General features: G+C 53.6%; 5 protein-coding genes across 5 annotated transcripts; 2 read left to right on the forward strand and 3 right to left on the reverse strand.

Annotated features, from left to right (window-relative positions):
* Positions 1 to 114: 114 nt before the first annotated feature.
* On the reverse strand, positions 115 to 1893 carry SPT10 (the record flags this gene model as incomplete). Its single annotated transcript, XM_014692190.1, has 1 exon — positions 115 to 1893. The coding sequence occupies one exon, from the start codon at positions 1891 to 1893 to the stop codon at positions 115 to 117; it is 1779 nt and encodes a 592-aa protein (XP_014547676.1).
* An 816-nt stretch (positions 1894 to 2709) lies between these two features.
* Positions 2710 to 4276, reverse strand: MRP4 (mitochondrial 37S ribosomal protein uS2m; the record flags this gene model as incomplete). The annotated part of the gene is made up of 3 exons (XM_014692191.1): positions 2710 to 3175; positions 3234 to 4191; positions 4246 to 4276. 3 exons carry the CDS (start codon positions 4274 to 4276, stop codon positions 2710 to 2712), a joined length of 1455 nt encoding a protein of 484 aa, XP_014547677.1.
* Positions 4277 to 5481: 1205 nt separating this feature from the next.
* Positions 5482 to 7627, reverse strand: mug70 (Meiotically up-regulated 70 protein; the record flags this gene model as incomplete). Its single annotated transcript, XM_014692192.1, has 3 exons — positions 5482 to 6452; positions 6515 to 7388; positions 7469 to 7627. 3 exons carry the CDS (start codon positions 7625 to 7627, stop codon positions 5482 to 5484), a joined length of 2004 nt encoding a protein of 667 aa, XP_014547678.1.
* A 2069-nt stretch (positions 7628 to 9696) lies between these two features.
* ace2 (Metallothionein expression activator) lies at positions 9697 to 12209 on the forward strand (the record flags this gene model as incomplete). Its single annotated transcript, XM_066130324.1, has 2 exons — positions 9697 to 10516; positions 10576 to 12209. 2 exons carry the CDS (start codon positions 9697 to 9699, stop codon positions 12207 to 12209), a joined length of 2454 nt encoding a protein of 817 aa, XP_065986391.1.
* Positions 12210 to 12943: 734 nt separating this feature from the next.
* G6M90_00g043450 (uncharacterized protein) lies at positions 12944 to 16659 on the forward strand (the record flags this gene model as incomplete). The annotated part of the gene is made up of 3 exons (XM_066130325.1): positions 12944 to 13115; positions 13171 to 13221; positions 13295 to 16659. The coding sequence occupies 3 exons, from the start codon at positions 12944 to 12946 to the stop codon at positions 16657 to 16659; spliced, it is 3588 nt and encodes a 1195-aa protein (XP_065986613.1).
* Positions 16660 to 16783: the final 124 nt, after the last annotated feature.

Here is a 16783-nt window from a genome sequence, read left to right on the forward strand (position 1 = left end):
GCAGTTGGCGCCCACCAGTGACAGTCGTTATGAAACGCTACATGTATGTACAAATACTACCGCTGTGGGAAGAATCAAAAGCACAAGCAATGCTATACCTATACCACCGGCCCCCTATCCCCCGTCAAACCCAACGTCATACAGCCTGTCGCGATGCCCCGTCCTCCTCGCTTCGTCTAGACAGTCCATGGGGCCTTCATGACAGTCGACGTCTTCGTGCTCGATCAACATTTCTAAATCTCTGTCCACCGCAGCGGCGGCGGCAGCTTCTGCGGCGGCCGCGTCGGAATCCGGCTCCGGGCCCACATCCTCGGTCGCGTTGAGGAGAGCCTGAAAGTCGGCGTGGGGGTGGTACTGGTCAAAGGGCATGTCGTCGTGTGCCGACGAGGCATGCTGATGGCCGTGGTGGTTGATGATTTGGGGGTCGATGGGCTGGTAGGCCTCGTGGGAGGCAGGCCGGTCCTGGAGCATGGGGTTGTGCCCGTGGTGCCCGTGGCCAGGGGGGTGCGGCACGGCGTGGGAGTGAGCGTCGTGCAGCATGTGGCTGTCCTGGTGTGCCGGCGCGAGGACGGATATGTCGCTGGGGTTGGCGTACGGGCCTTGGCTCGGCGCCGGGCCCGGCCGGGACAGCGAGTCCATGAGGCCGGCGCGGCTCTGCTGCTGCAGCGCCAGCACGCGCCCGGCGTCGACGTGGATGTCGATGTCGCCGTCGCCGTCGCCGTCGTGCTGCGGCACGGGCGACTGTGCCTGGCGGCGCTGGGCGTCGCCGCTGCCGCTGCCGAGGCCGCCGGACGGTGTTGCCGAGCTGGTGGGCGTGCTGGCGCTCCCGTTCTTCCTGCTGCCGCCGGGGTTCGGCGTCTTGCCCAGCTCCTTGCACTCGGCGCAGGCGCGAATCACGTCGCTGACCGTCTCCTTGATGCGGCTCCAGTGGAACTTTTCTGCAATGGTGGCGGTGGTCTTGTTGATCCCTCCGTGGTGGATGGCGTGGACGTTTCTGGCAATCTCGTACTGCCGGCCCGGGTCCGAAATGACTTCCTTGTCCTTGAGCATGAGCTTGTCGCCCTCGAGGAGCTTGTAGTGGGTTGCCGCGCTGCGCAGCCTGCTCTTTTCGGCGCGGTCTGCCCCGTTGGGGTATTTGCCGTACTTGAGGTAGAATCGTATCTTGTCGAAGCGCTCTTCGCTGACGAGCTCTTCGCTCTCTCCCGGAGCCAGGTCCCGGCCGTATATGATGGCGTCAATGAGCCGGTCCGGATGGCTTCGCAGGTTGCCGCAGGCTTTGATGCGGCCGATGCGTTTGAAGCCGAGGGCGTCCCAGATACGACACGACGCCACGTTGGTTTCGTAGACGAGATTGAAGACGCTGTACGTGTAGCCCAGCCTCGGGGCCCAGTCGATGTACGCCTCGCCCATGAGTCGTCCCACGCCACGATTACGCGATGCGTCGGTGGTGATGAAGCTGGCGTTGCAGATGTGGCTGCTGCGACCAGGATAATTGGGCTTGATGAAGAAGCTTCCGAGGCACTCCTTGGCCCAGTCCTTGCCGTCCAGGACATCCTGCGCACAGTCGATATTGCCCATCAGCATGACGGCGCCAAAGGTCTGGAACCAGTAGTCTGCGAAACCGTCCACGGTAAAGGCTTCCATCATGGGATACGTATCACCTCCCTCTATCTCGCGGTTCAGCTGGTCGCACAGATACACCAGCAGCGAAGCGGGAAGCTGGTGTCGCGAGACAAAGGGCACAATCGTCGCAACCGTCTGGCGATCCCGCAATGTCACTTGGCGGGGGACAATGTCGGGGGGCAACCCGGGGCAGTTCGGGTCCGGGAACGGAGGCTGCCCGGAGACCCGGTAGACGGTGGGGCCGGCCGGGTCGTCCATGACGGCTGGCATTTTTGTTTTTTTTTTTCCTCGGTGGCCAGTTGCCAGGGACTCCGTACCGAGTACCCGGTGAATCAATGTCGATCTATCTCAGGCCATACAGGCTCTGCTGGCATTGCTTGCTTCCCTAGTCAAACCTGTTGTTGCCAGTTATAATACAGACGCACGAAAGCTCGGCCGGCGACTGGGTCTTTTGCGGGTGCCAGTGCAGGCAAACGGCCAAAATGCCCTCCTGCTTGGTTGCAGGCGAAAAACGGCCGATGCCACGCTCGCGCCCACGCCAACGCTCTAGGGTACGCTTTCTTGCGCACTCACTGGCGCGTCTAGCTTCAAGGCCTGACGTCTCGCCGTGGTGGTATTATGTGGAACAACAGGGTCCCGTTTGGCCTGGCTGTGCTGAAATGTTCGTCGTGAGGTCGACTGCCTGGTGAGGGGAAATGCGCAGGGCGAAGTTTACAGCCCGCCTGCACAAGTGTGTGTGCGCCTGCATTTGCATATCTGCATGCCCACTGGCTACTGCCGCTCTCTTGGCCATAAAGGCTGCGGCCACCGGTTAATCCGAGCCGACATGCCGCTGCCTAGCAGGGGGTAGAAACCATCAGCCACAGATGGCTTGTTGTGCTGTAAGACCTGTACCTGCCTATAACAGTACTAAGTAGTTACAACTAACGATTACATTACTCCGTATACAAAGCTCACTCTTTTTCGCAATCGCACCGCTTCCCATGCGCTTGTGCTATGATAATACATTGCCATGTCTGCCAGGTATTCTCGGCTCCATATATGATACACGTCTCCATATTTTTACATAAGTTTACACCGGCTCGCTCACTCCTGCTTGCTTCCGACTGCCAACTCGATATGTCTCGTTTGTTGCTGCACTCGTTGCAGTTGCGCCTCGATGTCCGCAAGGCCCTCCCCTACTTTCCAACTTGACGTCTTTGAAGAATCCACATGGCCTGCTTCGGCGACAGCTTCTCCGGCATCTTTCAGTGCAGTCTCGCCCAACATGTTGACCATTTCGTCCTCGCTCACTTCAAGGTCCACCTCGTTATTCCGGACTCGCAAAAGTTTCTGTTCCTCTTCGGTGAACCCCTGAACATTAGACTGTATTCGGCCCATCACTTCCTTGCGTTTCGTCACCGCCGCCTGGACTTCTTTCTTCATGTGTCTTTCCAACTCTGGTGAGGTGTTCCATGAAACGTTGCCCCGGGAAGAGTCCTGGAGGCGACGCTCCTTGCCCTTCTGACCAGCTCGGCCCAGGGCTCCGGCAACAACCGCCATTGCTCGTAAACTAGAATGCAGCCCGTTAGCCAAATTCAATACTAGGCAGCAGTAGTTGCGGCACATACCTGTCGTCATTGGCAGGAATAGTGTAGGTAACCCAGGACGGGTCGACATTTGTATCAATGACACCAATTGTAGGAATGTTCTTCAGACCGCATTCGTACAACATGGTGTAGTTTTCCAAGGGATTCAGGCAAACTACCAAGTCAGGCAGTAGCGGTCTGGCCATGCCCTTGTACATGTCGAAACCATCCAACTCGGAGTCCAAATGATCGACAACCTTTGTCGCCTGAGTCTTGAGGATAACATCTCGGTTTGTAATAGCTCCAGGCGTCCACTTGGTGAACAAATGACATGCACCAGCCAGTTCAGCGGCCTTGGTGACAATTTCCATCTGACCCTTTCGAGTGCCAACAAAGAGGATGACACCGCCCCGGTATGAAACCTCTTCAACGACTCGTGCCGCTCGTCGAAGATGCGCAGCAATCGTCTCGAGTGAGATGATGTGAATTCCCTGTCGGACGCCGTAAATGTATCGAGAATTGGCGGGGTTCCAGAGAGAGGTATTATGTCCCATGTGCGCCTGTGAAGCCATCAGGAGCTCCAACGACACATGCTCTGGGCCGGGAGGGTTGCTAATTAATTCAGTCGGCACGTAACGCCTCTCCACATGAGAGCCGAGGCTTCTTGTATTCTTCTGAATTCTTTGAAAATCTGCAAACTGCTGCGCCGGAGTCACTTCTTGCCCCTCGCTTCCGATCTGGTGCGGTTTTGTCCAAGAGGCTCCCGAGTGTTCCTGGGCGGAATCAGATCCGAGGCTCATGATGAACTCTTGCACAGTCTTCTGCTTCCTCTTCTTGGACGACGATCCTGACAGGATTTTCGGCTGGGCAGATGAAGATTGCCCCGCGGACCAGGCCTGGGCGGATGCATTGGGGCTCGAATTGACTGCGTTTTGGCTGTTCGCTTCGGTGGATAGCAGTCGCAGGGCAGATCTCGAGATCGGAGGCGCCAATGCACGGCCTATCGAGCTATGTAAGCAATTGCGAGACCGTGACACATTCTTGACCGACTCACCATGCCGTATAGCGGCATTTCTGAGTATCATGGCGACGTAATGAGACGGGTTGTTTGCCCGGTTCAAATTCCCATCGCCGAAATTCAGGTCACCAAAAAGTTGACCATACGACAGGGGCCAGCTGTTGCAGGCCGGAGACTAAATTTTCCGGCCGGATGCACAATGAAGCGGCCCAACGATTACTACGGAGTACAGCAGGACCCCTCTGTGGCTCGAACCTCTACCAGCCTACTGTTCCCCCAAAGTACGACAGTAAAGAGCCAGTTCTGGCTTATACCATTCAATGTTTTGCTAACCGTTGCCTTGGCTGTCCAGTAGTCGTACCGTTAAGGAGAAATTGTTTCAACGACTACACATGCCCCAGACAGTGCGTAATTTTTGCAGACGGTACTTCAACAAGAAACCTGGGGCACACCAGACAGTTTCCCGATCCGCTGAGCCGGCGACCACTGACCAGGATCACGAAATTGTTTCAACCCAACTGCAGTGTAGATAGCGACCTACCGCTGCCTCGTGTCCATGTCTACCCGATGCCACCTTAAAGCCGGTGTATTGGACCGATGCACATTGCTTCAATGAGAATGATAAGGACTCTATATCGAAAGGCTAGAAGAGGAAAACGAGCACTGCCAACACCCAAAAAGGCTCAAAAGGCCGCTGATGTCGGCCCTTGCACCCAGGTCTATAAGCACTACTGTTGTAGAGGGAACAGGGGAACCACTACAGGCCGGAGGCAAGGTACTTGGATGACATCTTTGACGAATTCAACAGCAATAAAGAGAGATGAGAAAGACGACCATATCATGACGCCCATTCTGGCTGGATAGGTAGAGGGGAAGCAGGGTGGGAAACCAGATATGTGGACAGAAGTCAAGGGGATAGAGGACCAAAGACAGGAATGAGGTTCGCTGGCAAATGACTCCCTTTTCTGACCTTATTAGGTGTTCCAACACCCATTTCGCCTTGTACTGTGCAGTAGCTTGGGTTGCACTGCTATTGTACTAGCCAAAGTACCTAAAATACAAATGACACATTCCCCAACGTTATCCCTTCTGCCCTTGACGCCATCAAGTCGTGGCAGCAGCAATGGAGGCTCAGTATAATTAAGAGCTAAGAAGTACTAGAAAGAATCCCTCTATTAAATACACAAAAAAAAACTTGTTATATATATTTACAGTCGCGCACTGTCGACTTCGTAACTTCGTTAGTGGTACAAGAAGCTACTACAGCTCATCTTATCTGCTGGTGGCTCTTGCAATGGTAAAGACACCAACAATAACTACAGCCAGTGTCACAATAGCACCAGGAAGCAGAAGATCATTTGGCACTCCTGCGATAAGCTGTTCCTGAACAGGTGCGCTTCTCGTCCGCCGTGAGCGTCGGACTGGTGCGCCATCACTCTCGTCCTCGTCCTCGTCTTCGTCTTCGTCATCATCATCGTAAAGCCTTCGGCGCTCGCGGAGACCAGCAGCAGTAGAGGTTGGCGGCGTGGGAATAACGGGTGTCTCAACGGGAGCGGGTGGTGCCACGGGTGGTTTCTCAGGATCATGAGCGTAGAGGTCAACCTTGTCGTGCCGGCTTTGACGAGCGAGAATGATGGCCTCGAGCAAGTCGTTGTCGGTAGTGATGGAAACAGTGTCACCCTCATTATCCATGTAGCTGAGAGCGAATCCAGCGCCGCTCATTTTTCCGTCTTCAACAGCTGGCACACCACCAATGGCATCAACCTCGGCACCAAGCTTAGCCGCGACAGCAGATACGAAGGCCCCCATTCCCTGAGCTGCTATTACCTGCAAGCGATGCACTCGGCCTGAAGGTGCCTTGAACTTGAAGGGGAACGGTACATCAGCAGGGTTCTGCTCGGGAATCTCGGGGGCAATCGATGGAGGGGGTGATTCAACACCGACGTGCGAGGCAGAGTCACCTGGAGCCACACTGTCCCCATGGCGGTCCCTAGTTACATCAGGAGACATCATGCGAGATCCAAGGTTAGTATGGTGATGGCTGTGGCTGCCCTCACCAGACATCATTGACTCTGTCTCGTTATCAATTGAGAGCCAAAACTTGTTCCAGGCAGGCCCTTCACCATCTCCACTAGACATGGTGTTGATTTGCTCAAGAGTGGCATAGGTGAGTTTGAGGACATCAACCATGCCGACAATTTCGCCACCATCATTCATGACGGGTAGGTTAAGATAATGGCCATCTGGAAGCCAACGTTAGTTATTGGCATTTCAACCAGGTCAAGGGCGAGGGATTTGAACCAACCGTGCATCTTGCGCAGCGCAGCCTGAATGGTCATGTCCATCGGCGCGAAGTCTGGATGAGGCGTCATCACCCGAACAACGCTGCAGTTTGCCGGATCAAGGCCGGGGGCGATGACGCGCAGAACAACGTCCTTGCTGGTGAAGATGCCAGTAATAGCACCCGCATCTTGCACCAACACAGCCGTGGTGTGGTTCTCCTTCATCAAGGCAGCGGCCTCCTTTACCGAGGTCCTGACACTGACTGTTGTCGGGGGAATGCCATTCAAAACGGATTCCAAAGTCGGCCCAGACATTTTGGATCGAAGTGCCTCGACATACTGGATAATCTGCTGGGGCTGGGAAGCGCCCAGCTCGGAGTGCACACCTTCCAAAGCATCATAGAGCTTTCTAGAGGACGAGTAGGCTCGCTCCAGCTTCTCCATGGCATCGTAAAAGCACTTGGTGATATCCAAGACACCAGAAATGTCCTGGTTTTCGTCCATGACTGGCAGGTGGCGGAATCCCTTGCGAACCATCAGATCCAGCGCATCTGTGGCACTTGTGTCAGTGCGAGCACAGAGCGGGTTCTTTGTCATGATGTCCGCAATGGTGATATTGGCCGCCTTGTGCCCGGCTCCAACGACGCGGAAGGCAAGATCCTTGGCTGTGAAAATGCCGGCAATGCGGTCGTCGTCGTCAGTGACCAGAACGCAGTCCTCTCGTTTCGCAGCCATGAGCTGGGCAGCCTCGGACACGGTGGTTTGCGGTTTGATCTGCAATGCCTGGCTGGGCTTGAGAGCCAGCACAGTGCCAGGAGGAGCTTTACGAGAATGCCTGGCGCGGTTCGTCAAATGCTTCTTCTTGGAGAGGTCGTTCTCCATTTTCCTGCGGATAGCCTGGAGCCAGGCAGTTAGCATGCGTGCACGCTTCCGCCGACGTGTCCAACCCCGAGACTCATGTAAACAACTGAACGCACCTCATCACGCTTGGACTGCTTCTGCCGGCTGGCGCTGACGGAGGAGCTCGCCTCACTGGGCTGGCTGTCCAGAACCGGGCGAGGGATGTTGGAGTTTGCCGGGCTGTTGGTAAAGGGGATGTTTCCCCTGCCCTGGTTGCGGTTGGGAGTCCCTCTCATGGTGTTCCCTGACATGTTTGCAGAGCGTTGTCGGCCGTGCCTCGTGGACAAAGGGGAGCGGTTGTGGATGTGGATTCAGAGACAACTCTCGAGGCCCGCAGAACTGCTAACGCCAGAGGGCAGATGCAAAGCACAGGAGAAAGGCTTTGGCGGGATTTTCACAGGTGAGCAAGATGGGAACGGGGGCTCTCTGGTGGTCTGGTCTCGTCTGGTCGGGTCTGGTCCCGGCAGATTACCGCGTTGGAGTTTCTCAAGACAAGCGTCACGTTGTCGAGGTGACAGGGATCGCTGAGGAGGGGAGCTCTGTGACTGGCCAGTCTCTCGTTTTCACCCCGCTTTTAATTTTCTGGCCATTTGGAATGCTCCCAGAACAACCTGGTCATTTTTTTTTTATTTACGACTTGACATTGTTCAATTCAGCTTTAGAAGCACGGCCGAGGCCAGAACAAAGGCTGGTGGTTTTGTGGAGTGAAGCCTATGCTCGAGCGTGATACTCAAGACTCCCGACCTGTCCATTTTCAACTTCAATCCACAAAGACGAGGTAGCCAACTTAACATCTCCTAGCACAAACTCAATTGCCCAAAACGTCAACATTGAGGCCTCTATGGTGGCCTGTTCTCCGGCCAACATTGCGCCCTCTACTCGTTGCTGGTGCGTCTGGTATTCATCAGTCGTTATCATGCGATGTTGGGCAGAGTCATGCCACCACCTCAGCAACTCACGACGAGGCGGGCTGAGCGGAAGAGTGCCCACCTTTCTTGCCAGAGCGAGAGAGAGAGAGAGAGAGAAAGAGTGAGTGGGTGAGAAAGAAAGGAAGAGAGAATCTGAATAAATCTCAATCAGAGTCAACTAGAAGCACTATCCACCCTCAGCTTCACCTTGTGTGTCATTGATACAATAATATTATCCCTTCTCGTCTGGAAGGCTACCCTGTACACACCCATTGTCCTCCTGGCCAAGGCCAAGAACAGTAGAACTATAAAAGCGACGAGCAAGAAATAATGACCCAATCAATACTCTCGAGTACGAGATGTGATGTGCACGAAATGTCTATCCTTTGCAGCCGGCAGCTACGTTCCAATTGGGCGAATATTGGTTGTGCTACTGCACGACAACGTGGGCATTCTATTTGGCGTCCATGTTCGGCATGAGCAAGAAACATAATGTGATCCAGCTTAGCCTGTGAGATATCCCTTCGAATTGATAACTCGGTGTCCCTGCTTGTCTCAGTCTTCACCCCGAGGGATAGCAGGAGGCTCCATTGTCATGAAACAAGACAGGCAGAACATGCACAGAATAGACAGCTCGGAAAAGGGAGAGAGACTATGCCGGAAGAGATGTAGTTATCATCTACTCCGCATACATATACAGTACTACTAGAATATTCTGTCAAGGATTGACGGGCAACATCGACTATGTATGTATGCTCCGAACCTCTGCGAACCCAAGCGCTCACATGCAAGCCACCCGCAATAACAGCATCATCCCATGACACCAACGGCATAACAAGTTAGCTGCTTGCTAAATCGGGAACAAGCGTTGGGAATCGGATCGCACAAGACCACAGATTGAGACATGGTAGTCGGCGCCGTGGTGACGTGATGGAGGTGCCGCTAGGGAGGCTGAGGTCCTCTGTGAGTGGCCGCTGAGTGGCCGCTGAGTGGCCGCAGTCGTTGCCGTGGCAACCAAGTCAACAATTGCCGGGGTCATTACACCACCATGATGCCCAGCTACTCTGGTCCATTCATGTTGCATTCTGAATCCACTTGCCAAAACTCCATCCTTACTCTTCTCCAAGCTTCAGATAGAGCTCGAGAATACCTGCATATTGAACACTCCGGCTCTCGGGGGAGAAGACCTCCAACGAACGGCCCAAGCTCGTCCAGGTTGACACACGTCCCATAGCCGAGCAAAGGCTCGCACTTATACACAGGTCCCCAAGATTCGTGCAAAAGTCGCCCCCGACTGAGCACAACTACAACTTTTTTTAGCCCGGCGCTCTGTGCTTGCGCTGCGTGAGGTGAGTTCCTGCCACGCCCACGAGACGACCAACAACCGTCTTGACAAGATGGCGCAGTTTCGGACCCAGACGGTTCCCCATCGACAAAGAATATCGACCGACGACAACTTCCAACATCCGGACTCCCTTGCAACAATCATGCTGCCCAATTCGCCGACGGGTGTTCACGCCAGGCAGAGGCAACACCGCCGCCAGAATTCGACACCCTCTGCTCTCGAAGGCGTGAATATCTCGCCGCTGTCAAACGCCAACAACAGACGACAAGCCGCTGCCCACCGGCGCGGCCTCAGTCTCGACATGAGACGACACCAGACGACACCACAGACAGCACGGCAGGACTTCAACCAGGTAAGAATGGCTACTAACAACACAGGATTAGCAAACACCTCGCAGCATCATGTTCTGCCAGAAGCGCAGCAGCAACGCACCCAAGCACGCCCGGGCCCCAACCAGATGCAGTACGCATCCATGGTATCAAATAGCAATGAGAGTTTCTTGATCTCGCCACATGGTACTCCTCAGACCCAGAGGTTCGCTCCGTCGTCATGTTTTGACACAAATGCTGGCCGCTTCTCGTACCCGGCTCACGTCGACATGATGATGCGGAAGAACCAAGAGAATTACTACAACAACATGGCCGAGAGCGCAAGTTTTGACCTCTTCTCCAATAACAGCGCCCTCTCAACTCCCACCTTTATCAACTTTCCAGACAGCCCTGCTGGCCAGGTTTGGCCCGCCGATGACGCAAGTTCTCGACGGAATTCGAGGCGGATTAGCGACGGCATCATGGACCGTGTCAACAAGTTTGAGGGCATGGGCATTGAAGAGGCTCAAAGACCTACAACACCACCTAATCAGAATGGAACTAGTGAGTTTCTTTGGACACTATACGACATGTTTGAAAAATGCTGACCACGGCTGCCAAAGATTACTACCCTCCCACACCGGTGGAAACTCCCCAAGGCCGTATTTTCAAGCAAGAAGCCAGGCCAGGAAGATTTTCTGATGACTATGACGAATCAATGGAAGAAACTATCAAGCCCAACCGAAACAGCCGTTCTGGTCTCAGAACCCAGTCCGTCTTTGCACATATGAGACAGCAGGCCGAGCAAAATGCTGGCTCGCTCAGCCCCCCAGTGACAAACAAAATCTCCGATGCCGAATGCCTCAGTGGCCTCCAGATGCAAAACTCAGACTACATGAACATGAATGCTCTAAGACAAGAGTTTGTCAAGATTGAGGACCAGAACGACGCAGCAAGACTTGAGCTCGACACCACCAACTCCCTATCGGATCTTTCTCATCACACTTCTCCGGACACTCAAAATCATGGACAGTTTGTTGGCGCTGCCTTTGAGGGCAAACTCGACTTGCAGCACTTTGCTCGCTTGGACTCGGCTGCGCAGTCCAGAAAGTCTTCGCCTCATCGTCGGACAGAGTCTGTGGCTTCCATGGCCAGCGCCGCCAGCATAGCTGACATCAACATTGACGAGACTCGCACTGATACCGGCGTTACCCTGGAAGAGATTTCTCAGTATATCCACAGTCCCGAAACCACGGACGGCAAGTGGATGTGTCTCTTTGAAGACTGTGGCAAGAAGTTTGGGCGCAAGGAGAATATCAAGTCGCACGTCCAAACCCACCTCAATGACCGACAGTACCAATGCCCTACTTGCAAGAAGTGCTTTGTGCGCCAACACGATCTCAAGAGACACGCCAAGATCCATACCGGCATCAAGCCGTATCCCTGTGAATGCGGAAACAGCTTCGCGCGCCACGACGCCCTCACGAGACACCGGCAGCGAGGAATGTGTATCGGCGCTTTTGATGGCGCTGTCCGTAAGTCAGCGAAGCGCGGCCGCCCTAGGAAACGCCCTGACCTGGAGACGAGGAGGGAGAAGTCTGCGAGAACAAGAAAGAAGAACATGTCGATTAGCTCCATGTCGTCATTTTCCGGCTACTCTGACAGCTCTGCCATCAACTCGCCGGACAACGAGTATAACATGCTTGACGACATGGTAGACTTGGATATTGTCAGTGCCAGAACCCACGGAATGCCATCCATGTCAACGGCTCCTATGCCTACGCTGATACCTAGGGTGATGAACCAAGACATGGCCCAGTCCCCTTCAGTTGTCAGCGCACACTCTTATGTGTCGCCAGAAGCCATCATGGACACGGCACCATCGCACCCAGCATCACCTGCAAAGAGCGGCGTCAGCCATTACAATACGCCGCCGCCGCCCGAGCTGTCTCAATCGTCATCGCCGCCACCATGTCACTTCTTCGACTTGGCTCCCAACACGTCTTCTGGCGCCGATCTGGCGGTCATGTCATCCACGAACAGCATGATGGGTTCTTCGGGCATGAGCGGAACTCTGCCCATGGGCATGGGCGACCAGGACGACGACTTGCTGCTGCAGTTTAGCCAAGACGACAGTGGTCTTGTCCAGCTGGATCGTGACTCAAACATGCTCATGCTGAGTAAGTTTGACGACGAGTTTGAGGCTGCGGTCAGCATGTTCACCAACAACGACGACATGTTCTTCAGCAACTCGTAATTGCGCACGAGTGGCCGACTGCCCCGTTGTCTTCCATTTTTGTCAAATATCGTCTAGGTATCTAATCAGTACGAAGCTAACGTCTCTGTGTGTCTGGTATGATGGGCTACGTTGGACTTGTTGGGTTGCTTTTCTTTTTCTTGTACACGAGATGGCCCAACATGGGGTCTGCGCGTCTCATAATCGTCAATGGATTTAATGGGAATACTTTCTGCGACAAAAAAAACACTTGTATGATAGGGGGACTGGGGTAAAGGAATGTTTATTTTCGATGCAGGGCGAACGGGTTTATGTTTTTTTTATCAACACGTTGACCAAGGCGCTTTTGCAGTGGCGATGGAGCCGTCTGCTTTTCTTCGCTGCTGGAGTTTCGATGTGTATTTGCTTTGGCTTATCGGTATTCCAAAAAATATGAATCGACCTTCATTGAAATACATACATGTGCGCTTCGTGCGTTGTGAACTGACGAGGATTGAAGCGGTGTGGCTGGTGAGTGCGGCGTGGCCAGTGAATTAACCAAGGATTTCTTTCGCTTTTTTTTTTAATAGTACTACTACTATTATTTCTGGGCTAATTCTTAACTTCTCCACCGTCCGTCTGAGTTGGCCAACAAGAAACAAACAAAAGCTACGTCGGCTTCCAAAAACTCACCCAAACTTATCTTACGCCGCCAACTTGGGGAGAACAGCTATCGACGTCTACGCACCTGTGATGCAGGTATCGAGGCAGACGAAATGCTCACGCCCACCGTCGCCAACCGTCTCAGCTTCCTATATGCAATTGGCAACACACCTGCCACGAGTCTCACGCGCAGCGTCCCCATTGGCAAGGACGTCGACGTTCTGAGTCTGGGGTGTGGCGATGTGCGAAATATTCTCTTCACCTCATACGTGGAAAGAGGACTAGGTAATGGATGGAATTTCGCTCGACTTGTGGCCTGGCCGAGACTAATACGAGGTAGCCAAGAGAAAGATTGACGTGACCTGCTGCGACTACGACGAGAAAGTCATTGGTGAGTGGTCTTCATTGTTGCCGGTGTTTGCAGGGCGTGGCTGACGGGAACTTGAAAAATGGAAAAAATTAAGCGCGGAATATCTTCTTCTTGACGCTGCTGCTGGATGGCCCCGGCCATGTTTCGCCGAGCTGCCTCTGGGATATATACTACCACCTCTATGTGGATGCTGCTGCTGTGGAACAAGTCCTGAAGCATGTGAAGAAGCTGCTGCCCCTTCTCGAGACTCTTGGGGCCTGGAAACGCGGGCCGTACGCCAAGGTCATCAGAGTCGCTGACCAGGACACTCTTGATGATGTTCGAGCCGTGTGCCGCAGGATTCGTGATGGCGTGGAGCAGCGAGACACTGCTTCGTACGCTAGGACTTTTAAGAAGAATCTGAAAAAGACTTCCGAGGCGTTAGAGGCCTTTTCTGGAAAAGACGGTGTCAATATGAGTGGCGTGAGGTCTGCGGCTCCGCTCTCGCTGAATTCGCACAATGATATGATCAAGGCGTTTCAGACGTATTCTACCCACGGGACGGTGACGCCTCATGATCCAGGAAACACGGTGCCGAATCCAATGTTTGCGAGTCTGGTCTCCGAGACGAATGTCTTTCATTACGGAAGCGATCCCACTCTTGGGTATCATTTGGCTGTTGCGTTTGCACCGCTGTCTGAGAATTCGCCTCTTAAAATGCATGATGAAAAGACGGAGTTTCAGACGGCAGAGGCCGCAAGAACCCAGTTTACCGAATGGATTGCCGCTTTCAGGGAGCTTGCGTCTCGAGGGATGATGGTGCGGTTCATGGTCGCCGACGTATTTGCTTGCTGCCATACCTTGCAGCACTCAGCGAGCACCGGCAAGCCATCTGGGAATTGGTACCGAAGACAGTGGGATTCGAAACCCTTGAGGCTGGATGGCGATGAGTACGGACCGGCTGGAAAAGGCCCGACTGCGTTTGACGTTGTCGACAGCTCCAATCTTTCCGATCATGTTGGCGCCTTGAACATCATCGTTGCGGCTTCGTCGCTGCTGAAGACTGAGCCGTGGGCTACACTGTACACTGAGACTCTCCTCAAACAAGAAAAATCGCAGCAAGAAGCGTTTGAAAAGCTGCTCTGCGGCAACATTGCCACGGTGTTGCTTCTCCTCGGTATCAGCCCCGTGCAGTACTGGACGAATGCCAAGTGCGAGTCTCATGTGGATGAGGTCTTTCTTACCATGCTTGTGGGCGCAATGAACGCTCCGCAAACCCAGATCCATAGCCGTATGGCGTGGAAGCGAGATGACCAGCTGTCTGGGACGCTGGGGGCCCGAGGAAAGCTACACATTGATCCCTCTGCCCTCGTTCGCATCTTGTTTGACATCTACATGCGCATGTTCTCGGGGGAGAACTTCAAAATCTCTGTCAATGCGGCATTGGATAGATCTTCGGCTTACACCCATTTTCATCGGGGAAGCTACGCCTCGTTTCTGAAGCTGGTCAAGCACCGGGTCAGAACAGATTGGCCTGCTGTCTGTTCTCAGCTCCTTGACAAGATATCTCAGGATCGAACTCTAGCCCTGTCGACGAACCAGCTTCAGGAGCTTGGAATCCAGATGCATTTGCAAGACGTGAGCACCGAGTCGTGGCTGCTTCGCGAGAGCGACAACTTGTCCACCGGCGGGCGGTTCCGTATGTGGAAGAACATCCCTCTCGCTGTGGCCGTTACTGTTATTGTTCCCCGTTCTGCTGTTGAGCGGCTTTACGCAGGGGAAAACCGAGAAAGGTCATCTCCAACCTTTGTTGGCTCGCTTCGCGCGGGTGCGAGCTCGCCAAACCAGTGGCAGAACATGTACAGCGATGTTCATATTGTCTTTGGAAAGGTCAAGAACTCCCCTAAGGACGAAAACACGCCCATTATCGTCGAGCAGGATGACCAAGGATGGAGCGGCAGCTCAGCCTTGATTGCATCCTTTGTTGTGCCCACGGCTGCGCTGCAAGTTGATCCTGTAGACGCACGAGTTGCGATTTGCATACCGCCATCGACGCAAGCTGCATTTCTGTATATGGGAATCCTGGGGATGGAAATGACAGTTTTTGAAACAAAGCTGTCGGCAGCCTCAAGTGTCTTTGTCACCAAACTCATGCCAGGTCTCACAGGACACAAAAGTGTGTGCAGCAGGGTTAACAACTTCACTGATGTTGTGGATGATGCCGGAAACGGCACGAGTAACAAGATCATGGCAGAAGTCCCTGCCTCGGAATCCGCGATTACGACAATCACTGGGCATGTTGACATTCTCTCGGACAAGGGCAAAAAGATGCTACAGGACAGGATCCCGATTGAACTTCAACAGCGTGACGCGTTTGTCATTGATGTCATCTTTGGGAATAACGCCCTGGTATGTCCGCTACGGTTTCCAATACCGGTCTCACAGACAGGCAGCCGATTACGAGTCGCAAGAAAGTCAGGCTACGTTGAGGTTGTCGCCCCAGTGGCCAGTTCAAAGGACTCGGACGTTCTTTCCGATTTCATTTATCCCACGAGATTGGACGGCAAGGGCTTCCCGGCTGCTCTTAATGCTTCCCATATGAATTTGGACGCACTCCCTGTTCTGGATCTAGAAAAGAAAGACCAGATGCAGTGGCTCGTGACATTGGCATCATTGGAGTTTTCTCCCCGGGAGAAGAGCATGAGAGACGAGGCCGATAAAAAGAGCGGGATATCCGAAAACCTGCGAGTCAACTTCAAAGAATCCTTGCTTACCATGTTCATGTTGACGTCCGGACTACAAGGAGGGCAGACTGGCATGTTTGCCATCAATCATCCTGAAAAGGGGGGTATTCACATGCTGATATTCGTCTCGGCGTTGAAGCTCGACGCAGACTGTTCTTCCGTAGTGTTGGATGCAGCAGTGGTACCCATGACCAACCAGCTCGTCGCTTCTGGCAGCATGGATCCATTCTTGGTTCTCATACGAACACTGGAATGCTGCAGTATCAACGTCAATGATGCGGAACTCATTCTGTGGAAACGAGTGTTGCCAGCGTTGGCAGAACGTTGTCGTACATGGAGCCATCGTTCTGACTGCGAGTACAAACGAAAGGGGGCAACAGTTCCCCTGAGCCTGGTGCAAGGAGAAAAGTTTCTGTGCTCTTGTGGAAACGGAAAGTTGCCCGAGAACTTTGTTTCAGTGCCAGAATGGGAAACGGCAGCTCCAAACGCTGTTCGTATCGCCATCAGCCCGACATTTTCGGTGCCTCTTGTGGAGGATGTCGTTGACCCTGGGGACATGGCCAAGGGGAAAGAGCAGTTGGCGGCAGGCGATAGATGTCGAAGCTGTGGATCAGCGGCCGCTAAAGATGGAGGTTCATTGAAGAAATGCATGAGGTGCCAAGCGGTCAAGTATTGTTCGACGGAATGTCAGAAGAAAGACTGGAAGAAGCATCGTATGGAGTGTTCGGAATCTTGATGGATGATGGTTGGGGAGCCGAAACGAGCAAGACGGGGAATAGACGGCTCAAGGATGATATACGTTAAGAAAAGCGGCCTGCTAGTAAATTGAAAGCAATTTATTTTAATCACAGTTTTGATAC

The sequence above is a fragment of the Metarhizium brunneum genome, chromosome 2, assembly GCF_013426205.1.
Source record: "Metarhizium brunneum chromosome 2, complete sequence".
In the NCBI taxonomy this organism is placed as follows: domain Eukaryota; kingdom Fungi; phylum Ascomycota; class Sordariomycetes; order Hypocreales; family Clavicipitaceae; genus Metarhizium; species Metarhizium brunneum.